Genomic DNA, 15,970 nt, shown 5'->3' on the forward strand with positions numbered 1-15,970 from the left:
AGTTTTTCTTTTCCCCTCGTAGATATTGCTCCAGTGTCCTTTGCAGCTCCGAAGCTTTCAGACAGAATTCGACGCATAAAGACGGGGCCGATGCAAAGAAGAGAAGTGCTCGGGCACTACGGCAGCTGTAAATGTTCAATGTCACACAAGAGAGGGCAACAATAAGCAGAGAAGAAGTGCACACAGAACAACAAAGCAGCAGAAACCCCCACTGCAGAGCCCATCCTTGCAAGGGGCTGCTGGCGGGATGGGCTGACCTCGGCGGTCTCTGCCGCTGCTGACTTACACGCTTGCGCGAGGCTCATGAAAGGCTCCCGGCACAAAGCATCAAACGCTCCCAGGGAAAGGCTGTCTCCATGGGAATAGGGGACACGCTCAAAATAACGAGGGCACGACGTTGGAACGGTTCTGCAGGAGATCGCCATGGCGATGAGGAGAAGCTGTAACCTGTTGTCATGATAACCAACGGTTTCAAGTAATGGGAAAGCATTCCACTGCCGGCTTTATGCAGAACTGGGTCTAACAGCCACCATGGGAGAATTCCACCTTAGTGCCTTTAAGGAGGCAGACAGCTGGGGAGAAGCAAGGGAGGGATAATGCACTGTCTAGGTCAAAAAGAGCTTTAAAACACTCCCCAGCTAAACTGAATCGGTGGAAGGATGGAAAAGAGCCCAGAGATGAGAACACATAGAATCATGGAATAGTTAGGGTTGGAAAGGACCTTAAGATCATCCAGTTCCAGCCCCCCTGCCATGGGCAGGGACACCTCACACTAAACCATGGCACCCAAGGCTCTGTCCAACCTGGCCTTGAACACTGCCAGGGATGGAGCATTCACAACCTTCCTGGGCAACCCATTCCAGTGCTTCAGCACCCTCACAGTAAAGAACTTCTTCCTTAGATCCAATCTAAACTTCCCCTGTTTCAGTTTGAACCCGTTATTCCTTGGGGAGATGTGTGATGCTTTGCTAAGGGAGATGCTCTCCTCTGCCCTTCAGGCCTTAGATAACACTGTCTTTACTATGGGACAAGCTGGCAGGGAGCAAGCAGGTCACTTGTGTCCACCAGTTTGAGAAGCAGCAACTTGAATGACATCACTTTAATGAAGACAAATTAACTGCACCAAGCCAGTGTGGCCATGCTGAAGCCAATTCCATCCTCTTTATCCGGGGTCCTTGTGTTTTGGCAGGTGCATTTTGGCATGGGAACACTGGGTGAGCTGGAAAGGGAACTCCAGCCCCATGCCCACAGACTCTCCTTCTTGCAATGGGAGTGGGAACACAATGGGTGTTCTCCTTCACATGTACCCGTCACCAGGCACTTGTTTTTACACCACTGCTTTACACCATTTATTTCCACTAGTTTCAGCATAACTTGAAACCTCTAAGACTGTGTTTTCTCTCAGTGGAGGCATTCCCATGGCTGCCAGAGAGAATAACACAGCTCTTAGTTGAAGAAATGGCAGAAGAATGGCTAAGAGGAGGTCATCCACATCACAGCACATGAAAAATCCCTGTATGGCCAGTTCCTCAAGACACCCAAACAGGAGGAGGAAAGGAGCAGAGCCATAAGACCTCCAGCTAGAGAGAAAAAGGGGCAGTAAATCAGTGATGTCAACTAAAGACTGACAAGAGGGGATGATGGGGAGAAAGATCTCAATGAGCATCAACTCCTAAAGGGCACAAATGGCACATCTAAAAACCAGCTGGTCTTTGGCAGCCAAGGGGGACCCAGGAGATGCGATGAGGACTTGACTGCCTCACACCTTCTCCATCCAGCCTGCACGTGGTCCTGGCAGACTCTGCAAACCCATTTGTCTCAGTGGTGTAAGCATGTGAGTTTCACGGTAAGAGGGAGGTGATGGATGCATGGGCATTTTTCCATGTCACCTTCCCCTTATATGTATTTCACTTGCATTTTGCAGGATGCAACAAGCTGCATGACATGGACAACTCCCACCACCTTTGGAAACTGATATCAATCAGATACAGACATGGATCTTCTTGTAGCCTCCATCACTTAGGTAGCAGCACTGACCTTCAAGCGGTTGCTTGGACACAGAAGCAGGAATGCATTCCTCCTCTCTCCATCCCATCAGACTGAGAGACATCAACCACTGTATTTTATGTTGGGATCAGGGGCTGGAGGAGAAGATACAAACTTCCCAGGTTCAAAGGCATGTACCAAAGGTCAAGCTCCAAACTGATGTCCCTGCGGGAAAAGTGCTGTTATCCTGACCTCTCTGAAGCCACTAGAAAGAGATGAGTAATTACAAAGAATGACCCCCCCATCTAAGCTCAGATGGATAGAAGAGACCTGAGAGTCCCCAACCCGCTGCTCATCCATTCATCAAGGAGCTGCTGTAGGTGCACGCTGCGACTCCGGAAGTCCCAGAACCTGAATTATAAGGAAGAGATCAAAGCCAGCCAAGCCTTGCCTATAGACTGTGTAACCTTTATGATGCCTTTGCTTATGAAACATTGCTCCATTTCCTCTGGAATTACTTTACCCACGCCTTCAACACAGCACAGAAGGGTCTTCAGCTCAAGAAACAGCTGCTAACTGGAAGTAAGGAACTGGGGGTAAAGAGAAGTTCAGACAGATACACACTCACATCAGTGTCAGGGCCTTGAACAAGCTGTTCTACTGGAACGGGTCCCTGCCCATGGCAGGGGGTTGGAACTGGATGAGCTTTAGGGTCCCTTCCAACCCGAACCACTACGATTCCAACACATCTGCTGAAGGTGTGAGAAGTGCCCCCAGCATTTCAGACAAGCAGTGGACAGCGAGCAGCTCTGCCCACCTAATGCACCTCTCATGTCCCTCTCTGCTCCCAGGCCACTGATCGCCTCCACCCAACACATGCCTTCAGCTGGTGCCATGAGGAGCATCATTAGAACCAACACCAGCAGCAGGCAGAGCCAGCTTATCTGTAAGCGCTGGGATTAGCTCCTTTATGCTCTACTTTAAAGCACAGAGACAGGCAAGCCCACGGCAGTGCCATGTCAGTGAGGAGGCAAAGGGCACAGCGGCAGCAGCAGCAGAGGTGACCCGAACCCAACCCCTGCAGTGGAGGAGCAGTGACCACAGTGACATTGACTGTTCTCGTTCCCATCCTCTGAAGGAGGAAAAACATAGTTTGAGGATTAAATCACCTCTCCAGCAGCACATACAAGAGAACGTGGTGACAGATAACCCATAACTCATTGGGCCTTGACCTCAGGGAACGGTATTTCCTCCCACCTAAACAAAGATTTATGGGATACAATAAGCTCAATAGAGAAACCACATTTTCCAAGGACTCTCACATCCTACAGTAGGTAAAACAGCCCTCAAGAGAGCCCAGCTCTGAGATGCAATGACCCCCAGCAGCGTGCAACCCCTGACATGTCATACAACCATGGAATAATGGGTTGAAAGGGACCTCATGGATCATCTGGTCCAGTCTTTGCAGTGCTGCATACAGTTCTGGCGTCCTCAACATCAGAAGGACATGGAGCTGTTGGAGCAAGTCCAGAGGAGGCCACGAGGATGAGCAGGGGCTGGAGCAGCTCCTGTATGGAGCCAGGCTGAGAACATTGGGGCTGTTGAGCCTGGAGAAGAGAAGCTGCGTGGAGACCTCAGAGCAGCTTCCAGTGTGTGAAGGGGGCTGCAAGGATGCTGGAGAGGGACTCTTCATTAGGGACTGCAGTGATAGGACAAGGGGTGATGGGTTCAAAGTGAAACAGGGGAAGTTCAGGTTGGAGATAAGGGAAAAGCTCTTCCCTGTGAGGGTGCTGAGGTGCTGGCCCAGGGTGCCCAGAGAAGCTGTGGCTGCCCCATCCCTGGCAGTGCTCAAGGCCAGGTTGGACACAGGGGCTTGGAGCAAGCTGCTCCAGTGGAAGGGGTCCCTGCCCATGGCAGGGGGTTGGGACTGGAGGAGCTCTGAGGTCCCTTCAACACAAACCATTCTATGATTCTATGCTGAGGATAGAGCTGATGGCCCTACACCCGCAACAAGGACCACAGGGACACCTTCCCCCTGCACTAGAATGCTCCAGCACCACCAGGAGCCCAACCTCGCACACAAAAGCTTCATTTTCCTCCAACTTGAGGATGCCATCTCCTTCTTGGCCTTGAAGCAACCACGAGGATTCCAAGGGTTTTATGAGCCAAGCCTGTTGACAAATGTGTTTATGGGAGAAAGCCCTGGAGACAGCAATTCCTGCAAGGAAACCAGCACATCTCAACACCAGCAGAAAGTGAGGGCTCAAGGACGAGGGAAGGGGAAGGCAAAAAGAGGCTGTAACACTAAGGACTCTTTCAGGACTCATTTATTTGAGCAGTGCCAAGCCAGCTCACTGATGCAATATTTTCTTCCTGCACTCCGAGCCAGGGCTTTGGGATCTAATAAATCACTGCTGGCCACAGAGACATTAAAATTCTAACCCAGTCCTGCATCAGACGAAACGAGGCCGAGTGCCAGCAAGCACAGGGAGAGGGGAAGGCACGTCCAAATCAGCGTGTGAACGTGTTTGCATCTAAGTCAGTCTTGGGTTTGGCTTCAGAGGAGGCTACATCTAACACAAAGAAGAGCAACAGATTCACAAGCCAGAGCTCAACGGCATCACTTTGGGCAAGCTGATGCCCGTTAAATCAGAAGTAAGGCGTTAGGTAGCAAGCACAGCAGAAAAAGAGACTTACAGATGTTGTGCAAACCAAGCAACTCTTCTGAAGCTTATAAAAGGCTTTTATGAGCCTGGACCACATCAGGCTGGTGTATGGAGAGACCCCTGCGCTGTATCGCATCGATGGAACACGTGAAAGCTCAGAGTGCCTCAAGAGAGGAGAGAAACTCCGTATTTAATCTACAAACCCATTTCTAGAAGCCAAGGCACTAAGTGTGACTTTGTCCCCTTCAGACTGCACAAACAGAACCAGTATCTTAGCCCTGATTTGCTGTGGCAGAGAGGGAGAAAAGGGGAGGGAAGGCAGGGAATATTAAAGTGTTTTCATCACAAGACAGCATTGGAGCTTGTTTCCAATCATTTAATTGGAGCACCTGGGGATTTTGGAGGTCCTGCATGTGGTGTGCAGGAATGCACAGAGAAACAGCAGCAAGGGCATGAATGCAGCTGCAAAGGGCAGGAAAAACAGGCAGGAAAAGGCATCTCTTTTAGACTGGGTGAGATTTTAAGTTACAACCACGTTACAATGGAGAGATTCAGAGCAGGAATGGGGGTGGCGGTGCTGGGAGACATTCCCACTTGGTCCTATGAACAACCCCCACGTCTGATCCACACAATGACAAGGTCACACTCCAGCTCCACGGTGCCCATGGCAGAGGCTGCCAAAGTGCCCTGAGGAGAAGCACTGACCATTGAGTGACCGCTGATGGACTCTGCTGGCCCATGCTGGTGCACCTCCAGAAAGGGGGATCTCACAGAATCATAGAATAGTTTGGGCTGGAAAGGACCTTAAGATCACCCAGTTCCAACCCCCCTGCCATGGGCAGGGACACCTCACACTAAACCATGGCACCCGAGGCTCTGTCCAACCTGGCCTTGAACACTGCCAGGGATGGAGCATTCAAAACCTCCCTGGGCAACCCATTCCAGTGCCTCAGCACCCTCACAGGAAAGAATTTTCTCCGTATCTCCAACCTGAACTTCCCTGTTTCAGTTTGAACCCATCACCCCTTGTCCTATCACTCCAGTCCCTAATGAAGAGTCCCTCTCCAGCATCCTTGTAGCCCCCTCCACACACTGGAAGCTGCTCTGAGGTCTCCACGCAGCTTCTCTTCTCCAGCCTCAACAGCCCCAATGTTCTCAGCCTGGCTCCATACAGGAGCTGCTCCAGCCCCTGATCATTCTTGCGGCCTCCTCTGGACTTGTTCCAACAGTTCCATGTCCTTTTCATGTCGAGAACAACGTATGTTGATCTAATATTTTTTCCATATATGCTATAATTTGAAGGGGGACAGCATAGCTTTGTGAAAGGAGCTGTGTTAGGGACGGAGGTCCCTAAACCAGCCTCATGGTAGAGGGTTTATAGTAGGAACATCACCCACACCAGGAGGTTTCTCAACAGAGCAAACTGTGCATCCAGAGACAGTTACAGGGAAGGAGGATATAATTATGGGGGCTTGGAAAGCCATGAGGCCTAAATAAGTGCAAGATTTGATGTATGGCATATCAAAAGTGACTTGGCAATATGTCCAAGAGGCATGGAGAACCGAAGCGCCCTAGAGATGATACCACGATGGCAATGTGATCTTTGACTGCCTACAAAGAGGCTCCAAAACAAAGGGAATATATAGGAAAACACATAGAAGTGAAGGGAACATAGAATACATAGAATCCCAGAGTGCTTTGGGTTGGAAGGGACCTTAAAGCCCATCCACCTCCAACCCCTGCCACGGGCAGGGACCCCTTCCACTGGAGCAGCTTGCTCCAAGCCCCTGTGTCCAACCTGGCCTTGAACACTGCCAGGGATGGGGCAGCCACAGCTTCTCTGGGCACCCTGTGCCAGCGCCTCAGCACCCTCACAGGGAAGAGCTTCTGCCTTATCTCCAACCTGAACTTCCCCTGTTTCAGTTTGAACCCATCACCCCTTGTCCTATCACTGCAGTCCCTGATGAAGAGTCCCTCTCCAGCATCCTTGCAGCCCCCTTCAAACACTGGAAGGCTGCTATGAAATTCCCATTATGTGCCAATACTTTCCAGAAGTAACCAACACACAAGAAAATTCTCCATTCACCTTTTATTTCCTTTAAATGGAGCCATTTCCCCTTCAAAGCATGTTTTTAAGGCATCTCTTCTTTCCAGCTACGTGTTCTTTCTCTTCCCTGCATTATACACTTTTCCTCCAGCTCTCTTCAGCCCCAGTCATTTAATCCTTGCATTTCTTTTTGCACTATAGGGAAAAACAGAATCAATATTGCAGCCAAGAAATGAGGCAGAGCCTAAACCAGCTCCACGTCCTCCCCGAGCACGTAGGACACACAATGGGGGCATTCAGGAGCACATAACATGGGGTTTGTTTGCTTTTAAGATCTGAGGCTCTTGTGTTTATTTACAACACAGGGGAACTCAAAAGCGTGTCAAACCTTCTACAAACAGTTGCAAAACAAGGGGTGAAGGCTGTTCCCTGAAGTTGCTATGGAACTCCTTGGAAGGTTGACATCAGTCGGACCAAACTCCAAAGCAGCTGAGCCTACGAGCATCCGTAAGGAGGTGTTATGGATTGTTTTCTTCAAAGGAGCTTTATGTGCCTCCATTTCCAACACTAAAAGGCTTCAAAACACGTCATGGGACACAGGTAGATGCCACCCACGCTTCTGTCTACCAAGACCTATTCTGCACCACCACCACCACCATCCACCCATAGGTGACCGAAGTGAGGTGACCTCCATGCCCATCAGCCAACGGTGCTGCTGTTGGCAGGAGAACCTCCCCAATACAGCCTAGAGCTATTGAACACACTCATGAATAACCCTGATCTTGAGTGATCTCGTATAGTGGAAGGTGTCCCTGCCCACGGCAAAGGGGTTGGAACTGGATGAGCTTTCCAACCCAAACCATTCTATGAATCTCACCCAAAGCTCCTCTGCTTCCTTCTCCTTCACTACCCCAAAAAAGAAAATTCATCTTTGTTTCCTTAGGGATTTTCTCCTTTTTTAGAACATCAAGGAAGCCCATGAATTCATTTGTTAGGAAGACGGTGAATTATCCATCACGGATCAGCCAAGCAGAGCACTGAAACTCCAAGAGCTTTCAACACTGAGGAATTCAGCAAGTTGGTTGGACGTATTCCTGGATGAAAATGATGCATTTAAACATAGAACTAACCAGAGTTTACACAATCAGAGCTCGTTCTTCCCCCAGTCAACGAGGATCTGCCTGCCTGCTCCATACACACCGATTAATAAACATGAAGAAACGCCGGAGGGAAAATATTCACTGCACCCACTTCATCCATTTTTCAGCAGCCTGAAATCAATTCCACACCCTCAACACGGCTTAAAAGTCCGGGTTTACACAACTGATAAGCAATGGAGCACCTCGTTAAATCCACAAGTGGCATTTCCCAGTACATGGAAGGAGGAGACAGGCATGAAGGTCTAAAAGCAGAAGTGAGGAGGAAGCACCTCAACCCTGCCTGCTTCGGCATCGAAGGCATAAATACACTGAGGGTTTTTTGTCCAAAGAACTGCTCTGAAAGGCTCAGCCTCTGCAGAGAGTCATGCAGCAAAGTTTTCAGTTCAAGTTAATGAGAAAGGCTGAAATCAAGGCTAGAATTATTTTTGCCCACAAAGAACATGCAAAGGAGGATTAAAAGCCGACTGTAAAAACCCTATTGGAGCATCCTTCTGTCTTCTACAAAATGGGGGGGTACCAGCTTCCTACACAGCATTGAATTAAATGAAGAGGCAAGTGCAAATCAGGTCACTTGTGTCTGAGGTTCACCAATGAATACCAATGACAGAGATTAGGATGGAAACACGTGTGAGGAGCTCGCATCTCGTGTCCTGACAACAAAGCCAGTGACCGGAGGGCGGATGATGCCAATTCCCTCTGTTAACCATTATGTCCAAACAAATGTTGTGGGTTCACCTTTGGGGAAAGAAAAAATGACAAAACTTGGGAGTCTGCAGCTTGGGAATGCAGGAAACAGCCCTCAGGGATGCATCTTGCTCTTCTGGAGCATAGAGGTCCTGTACAGAGGACCCAAATCACAAGTGGGAGAGCTCGATGTGCTGGAGGAAGAACTGGAGCTTTCCTTGTCATAGCATCATGGAATGGTTTGGATTGGGAGGGACCCTAAAGCTCATCCAACTCCAACCCCTGCCACAGGCAGAGACACCTTCCACTGGAGCAGCTTGCTCCAAGCCCCTGTGTCCAACCTGGCCTTGAACACTGCCAGGGATGGGGCATGTCCAAAGAGGGCAGAGCAGGGCTCACTCATACAACAGTAAAGATACAGAGGTTGGGAGAGGAAACCCATCCTCAGGAAGCAGAACTGGTCAACGCAGAGCCCAGAGAACAGCTCTGACCATGACCACATTCCTGTTCTCCACCTTTCTATGAGGATTTAGACAGAATTACACTCTGATGCCTATAGAAATTTGGCTCCAGCCTTGCTCAGCCTGCCAGTGTGGTTCACGAACATGGAAGCATCGGCTCACACAAACCCTTAACCCTTTGGGGATTCCTTCCAAAAGATCTCCAAGGTTTCAGAAGGAGAATATCGAACCAATGCTTCCCATCAACACAAAGCAACAGCAATTAATACATGGTGGGGCACTGGCAGAGGGTGCCCAGAGAAGCTGTGGCTGCCCCATCCCTGGCAGTGTTGAACACAGGGGCTTGGAGCAAGCTGCTCTAGTGGAAGGGGTCCCTGCCTGTGGCAGGGGTTGGAGGTGGATGGGCTTTAAGGTCCCATCATCCCAAACCAGGCTGGGATTCCATGACTCAGCTATTTCCCTACCAGCCTCACCTATCCTCTGTCACAGAATCTTGTAGCTATAACCCCACATGGGCATTATCCCATCAGTTAAAATGACATTACCCTCATATCTTTCTCGATGCTCTCAGGAGCCCCACAGAGAGGTTGCCATTGAAAAGAAGGAGGAAGAGCAATTAAATGGGAAAGCTAATGAACCCAGACCTTGCAGATAGTGTAACGCAGGGTGACAAGTGACTCAGGGAGACACCAGACTTTACATACAAATGATCAAGCTTTTCCCCAGGACCTCCCCTTAAATCATCAGAAATAAGACTATTTTATGCTTTCAGATGAGGAAGAACGTACTGGCTCTTGCAGGACCATCACAGATGAATTGTAAATGTGATTCCAAGTTTTCCTTGCTTTAGGCTCCTCTGCTTCCCAAAATACTTCCCAGAAACTTGCCAAGCACCTCCCCTTGAACAGTTATTACACATTTATGTGCTGCAGAGGTTCCCTACAAGTACCCCTGGGCAATCCAGGTTAATCCACTTGGGAATGGCAGCTAAACAGACCCCAGTCACACAAAGCCCTTTTGTTAAAAGGCATCAGGTTCCTCCTGGTGAAATGAATCCAGCTCTCCCGGGCCTGCCAAGTGCCTGCCAGCTGGGTCAGGCTGCAAGAGGGAAGGGAAAAGAGCTGGGATGGAGCAAGAGACTCCAGGGAATGAGATGCAAGAAGGAGAAGGACCAGGAGAGCAGCAGAGGGGCTTGCCTGAGAATCCTTCCTATAAAGGCAGGGAAGGGGGTGTTGGAGGGTGCTAACTTCCAGTCCTTCCCATGGCAAAAAACAAGTGGAGAAGCAGCAGAAGATCCATGGCACAACCCTGAATCCATGATAGATACAAGACAGAAAAAGGAACTGAGTAAAAGAGACAAGGCTGAGTAGCAAAGGAGACAAGGGAATTCCTGCTGCAAAGACATGGGGAGGCTGGGGGCTCCACCTGGCAAAGCAGGAAAAGCCCTGGGAGAAGGAATGAGGGTATCCAACACATTCACACAATGCCATTGGGATTCCCAGGCTTTACATCCTACCACTTCTCTGGGCACCGTGTGCCAGCACCTCGGCACCCTCCCAGGGAAGAGCTTCTGCCTAAGAGCTCATCTCAGTCTCCCCTTGGGCAGGTTAAAGCCATTCCCCCTTCTCAAGCTGGAGAACATTGCTTGGAGATATAATACGCTGCTTCCCATCTTTGCCTCTTGGATTTCAGTACCATTTATTACCCAGTCGTAACTATGACAGCTCCAGAGCCACTCTACTGAAGGTTCATCAATCACAGCAGCTCATCTGCATATTAATCACCTTCTGGTAGGGAAAATGCTAATAGTGTGAGCTATAACAAACACTTGTAGAGCTTCATGCTTGAAGTCAAACAAGCTACAGGGCACACTGCTTCTTCATCCCTGATTCCACACCATCGAGCCGCTCTACTTGCTGCAGGACTGATGCCTAAGTAAAAGCGGACACAAGGAGAACGTTGAAAGGAAAAGCAGGAGGTTCAGGAGCTCACATTGGGGCAGGTAAAGTGAATTGTACCAGTAAGGCAAAAACAAATGAGAGCCCTTAAACTCAACTGAAATGACAGCTTACAGAAGCTCCACGTTAATTACAGTCTGGTCTAATTAAATAGGAAACAGCACTCAAACACTGCTTCTGCTGATGGTCTAAAATCCACTGAAGTAGCGAAGTGGAAGCAGTCGCCAGCCGAGCACAAGGAACCAGGACTTGCTGGAGCACAAACCTGGTGCTGGACACATTTGCAGTGAGATTATTCTCTCCATGTCATAGGATCCCAGACTGGTTTGGGTTGGAAGGGACCTTAAAGCTCCTCCAGCTCAGCACCCTCCCAGGGAAGAGCTTCTGCCCAAGAGCTCAGCTCAGTCTCCCCTCGGGCAGGTTCAAGCCATTCCCAAAAGCAATTTTCAAAGCAATTTGAGGTGGAAGCATCTACTAATCCTGAACTTTATGCTTCTCCTGTGAAAGGTCTATTTTATTTAGCTCTATGTGTTTAATTATCCTCCAGAACAGCTTGTGGCTACATCAGAAACTGATCCACAGCTAAACGACACAAGTTGAAGCAATAGAAATGAAGCACAGAATGCAAGAATTAGGTAGACAGAGCCTGTCATGCAGGAGACTCAGCAACCTTCTTTCAATAACTTCCAAAGGGGAGTTGCCTCTTTTCTCTACAAAGAATAAAACTTATATTGCAAAAGAAGGGAAGAAAATACAACTTTAGGTCTTTCGTTAAGTATTCCAACAAATTCATATTTAAATGCTTTTCTAATACTATTTGCCTAGCAAGGAAAATAGTTCTTTGTTTAAACACTTCTTAACCTATTCTCTACTTTGGGACTTAACTGTAGGAATTCAGCCCCCTGACTCCTTACCTTAAACCTGTGGAATGGGAAAACCAAGTATTAACATGATTCAACTCCTGCTTCGATGTCCTATGTTCAAGCAGTCGCTTGAATCTTTCCTCTTGGATTTCCACTGACATAACTAAGGACCTTCTTATAGATTTTCAAGCCTCATCTGCCTCCAGCTTTATTCCTCCAAGCTCCTCCTGCACATCTGCCCTGATTCCTCTTCATACACCACAGCCTCTGGAAGACAAATGCCTCAAGTCCAATGCGTTGGGGTGAAACCAGACTCATGGGGGCCACCTCACCATGAGCACTACCAGAGGTGGCACAAGCTGGCCAAGGAGGGCAGCAGCTTTATGCATTGAAGTGCATTGGAGTGACTGACCAACATGTTATTTTAGAAGCTAACATCCTATTAATGTTGATGCTCAACTTAGAACAGAATCACAGAATCAACCAGGTTGGAAAAGACCTTCAGGATCATCCAGTCCAACCGTTCCCAGCACTGCCAAGGCCACCACTGCCCCATGGCACTGAGGCCTCGTCTCCATGGGGTGTGAACCCTTGCAGGGACGGTCCCTGCAGCCCTGCCCTGGGCAGCCTGTTCCAATGCCTGAGCACCCTCTGGGGCAGGAATTGTTCCTCAGCTCCATCTAAACCTGCCCTGGTGCAGCTGGAGGCCGGTTCCTCTTGTCCCATCCCTTGTTCCTTGGGAGCAGAGCCCAGCCCCTCCTGGCTCCATCCTCCTCTCAGGCACTTGCAGGCAGCCATCAGGTCCCCCCTGAGCCTTCTCTTCTCCACACTGAACCCCCCAGGTCCCTCAGCCCTTCCCCATCACACTTGGGCTCCAGGCCCTGCACCAGCTCCGCTGCCCTTCTCTGGCCCCACTCCAGCCCCTCAGTGTCTCTCTTGCAGTGAGGGGCAATGACTTCAGAATGCAGTCATGTGGAATACATTCACCTAAACCTGAGATCACCCTCTGAAATTCTCCTTCCAGAAGGCTCAAGGTACAAACTCCACCCAACCCACACCTCAATACTGAAATAGAATTGTCTTAGCAAGTGTCAGAAAGCTTCTTCAACATTCACTTTTGTATGAAAGCACACAGAGAAAATCTACTCTGAATGGATATTAAGGGGGAGCTTTGAGCACACACCAAAAGGAAAAGTGGGAGAGGAGCAGACTCTTGTCCAAACCCTCCTTGTGCTGAAAAGCACAAAACTGCTTGTACTTCTAGTATAGGAAAATAACTGCACTCCTGAGCTCCTTCAATCACCCAAGCACTGCTGGAGCCTGCAGTCCTCTCACAATAGGGATAGTTTTGAAGAGCCTGTTACTCACAGAGACATTTTCTTTTGCAAGCCTCTTGTGTTTTGACCGTGAGACCAAAGGTCCCCCAAGCTCCTGTATCTGCAACAAAGCAGCATGCGTCAATTTGATGGGGGAAAAGAAAGGGTGAATAAGAACAGGGCAAAACACCTTTGAGGAACTCTGCTCCCCAGGGTCTCAGACAGGTCTCCTCACAGCCCTACTGATGTACCAGCTGAAAGAGCCACCTAAGTCAGTGAGGATATATTGTAAATGAAGTAGCTGAGATCATCTGACATTGATTTCCCTTTGCTGTTGACCATCCTGCTCCACAAAAGCCCATTCCCAAGCGATTTCACACATTAGGTAGAAGCCAACACATGCAACTGGCAATGCAAAGGTAAGTCTTAGCACAACATGACACTTGAAGTGTTAGAAGGAGTCTCCCAAGGCTGGTTTAGTAGGGAGTTCACACAGCAGAAGAAGACATGATGAACATAATCCATAGGGAAAACCACAGACACACCTCAGCTGAGGTTTTCTTCTTCTGAAGCATTGCTCCTCTCTGAGCTCAGTTCTTTCCGTATCAATACACTTTGGTTCCCCACTAATAACATAATTATGGTACACATATTTCCATGTCCTTTTCAAGTGTTCAAAATGACATTTTAGACAACGCGGTTCTGAAGACAGACTTGAACCAGACCTCAGCCTTGCTGATCAACACAAGAAGAACTCAAGCAAAGCATAATGTGAATGCAAAACAAGATCCGTAATCATGGCACTTAAATCACCACCTGTAACAACAATATATCCCAGTGTCTATGGGACCTGCACCTCCGCAGGAGAATGACTCCAGCACACGCTCACACTCAGTTCAGGTCCATATAAGACCTCCAGCAACTCCTTGTGTGTTTTGTTGGTCTAAAGAACCCCCCTTTTGACCCTTTTCTTTAGGATTTCCAGGACATCCTTACCTTATGAATTCAGATCCAGTTCTCCTCACTAACCTCTACTGCACTGGCTTTGCTGAAGAGCTTTCCCTACAAGCCACATTCCCATCTGGCTCCCTATGGGAACTCTTTCTCCCTTCATTAAGGGATGAAGCATGCATTAATGATCATCTGCTCCCAGCACTGAGTACAGACATAGATGGAAGAGCCATTGGACACTGGTCCTACCTGTGTATGCCATGTTCTTCGGGTTTCCATAGGGAGCCCCAGGTTGGACGGGGCTGTAAACAGGGTTCATGATGGAAGACTGGGAACTCTGAGGACAAAAGAAAAGCAGAGGTGAGACGATTGCTTTACGTTAGCTCCAGAGGTATCTTCTTGCAGAGAGTCTCTTGCTACATGATAGAATCACTGCGTTATAATTCAGGACACGAAGAGCTGCGAAGGGAAGGATTTACAGTGAGGCATTACAACCACATAGCATATTTAATAATTGAGGTTATGGAGCTCTCAGTTAATTCCCCAAACTTCTTCACTGCTGTATATTCTGCCTACAAACGTACCCAGAGCAGATTAATTTTACACATCCCTGCCTTCAGGGGTCCGGACTCATGACCCCACTTCTGGCTTGCCATGAACAAAGAGGAGAAGGTGGAGATTCAGGCAAGGAATTCTCCCTGCTTGAGGAGCTCGTCATTGCTGGGTGATAAAAACAACCCCAGCGCAGACTTGACCTTTCAGATAAAAGACCATTTGCTGCTGGTGAGATGGAGGGTGGCAAACATGTGGGAGCTCTCAGTGTGAGCTGGCTCCAATAAGTTTGAGCCCAAGGCTGGGGTCCTGTGTGAGGCTGAGCTGAGTGCCCAGTGCCCCCATCACACCCCACCACTAGGGTCCACATCCCATGTCCCACATGGGGAGATGCAGCCACAGATCAAAGACAAGCATAGAACCATAGAATTGCAGCCTGGTTTGGCTTGGAAGGGACCTTAAAGCTCCTCCTGTTCCAACCCCTGCCATAGGCAGGGACACCTTCCACTAGAGCAGCTTGCTCCAAGCCCCTGTGTCCAACCTGGCCTTGGGATGGGGCAGCCAGAGCTTCTCTGGGCAGGCTGTTTCTGTTCCAATAAAGAGCTTCTTCCTTAGATCCAACCTAAATCTCCCCTGTGTCTGTTTGAACCCATTCTCCCTTATCCTACCATTACAGTCCCTGTTAAAGAGTCCCACTCCAGCATCCCTGTAGCCCCCTTCAGACACTGGAAGCTGCTCTGAGGAGCAATGAGATTTTAACAGCCTTTGTGCTTCTCCCCCAGTACGGATGATGAGGCAGGGCTGGGTTTGCTCCTTGTTTTATTTAGAGGAAAGCCAGGAACTTGGGAATTCGTGTCTCCTCACTGTCAGCGAAGCAAGCGGCTCAGTTAATTATCTTAATGAAGCACATTCTCACTTCTGATGAATGGGAAAATCAGTCATTAAGCTTTATTAGGCTCCCCATTTGTCTCCACCGCCATCGAGTGACAACTTCACACACGAAGCTCAGCGCTCTTGCTGCAAAACGCGAGGGTTTTGTCTCTAAATGTATTATCTGACACTTCCTACCTAAACCCATTCTTCCCGAGCAAGCCTCTCCTGATGGATGGGCAATTTGTTAGGGCATTTCCTCCTTCCTCTTCACCTCAGGATAGGAAAGGAGTCAAATGGTAAACGCTGGCACCAAGGGACTTGACAACACTCACTGCTAAATTATTTGGCCATCCCTCCACCCCCGAGTTAGCCCAGAAGGAGCAATTCCCACAGCAAAGGGAGTCACAGAGATGAAAAATGCTGGAAGAGGACATAGATTTCATGAGTAAATCA

At 48.9% G+C, this 15,970-nt stretch overlaps 1 protein-coding gene across 4 annotated transcripts in view; it reads right to left on the reverse strand.

The window, feature by feature from the left end:
- Nucleotides 1-15,970, reverse strand: part of FAM168A (family with sequence similarity 168 member A) — a 169,626-nt gene that overhangs the window by 69,801 nt on the left and 83,855 nt on the right. For all 4 annotated transcript variants that reach the window (XM_061458151.1, XM_061458149.1, XM_061458152.1 and 1 more), the window contains one exon: nt 14,342-14,429. In XM_061458151.1, the coding sequence (XP_061314135.1) occupies nt 14,342-14,429 (88 nt within the window). The remainder of the gene's footprint in view (nt 1-14,341; nt 14,430-15,970) is intronic.

Source organism: Pezoporus flaviventris, unplaced genomic scaffold, assembly GCF_033815535.1.
Source record: "Pezoporus flaviventris isolate CSIRO_AGI_PZ_B2104156 unplaced genomic scaffold, CSIRO_AGI_Pfla_v1 ptg000025l, whole genome shotgun sequence".
NCBI classification, from domain to species: domain Eukaryota; kingdom Metazoa; phylum Chordata; class Aves; order Psittaciformes; family Psittacidae; genus Pezoporus; species Pezoporus flaviventris.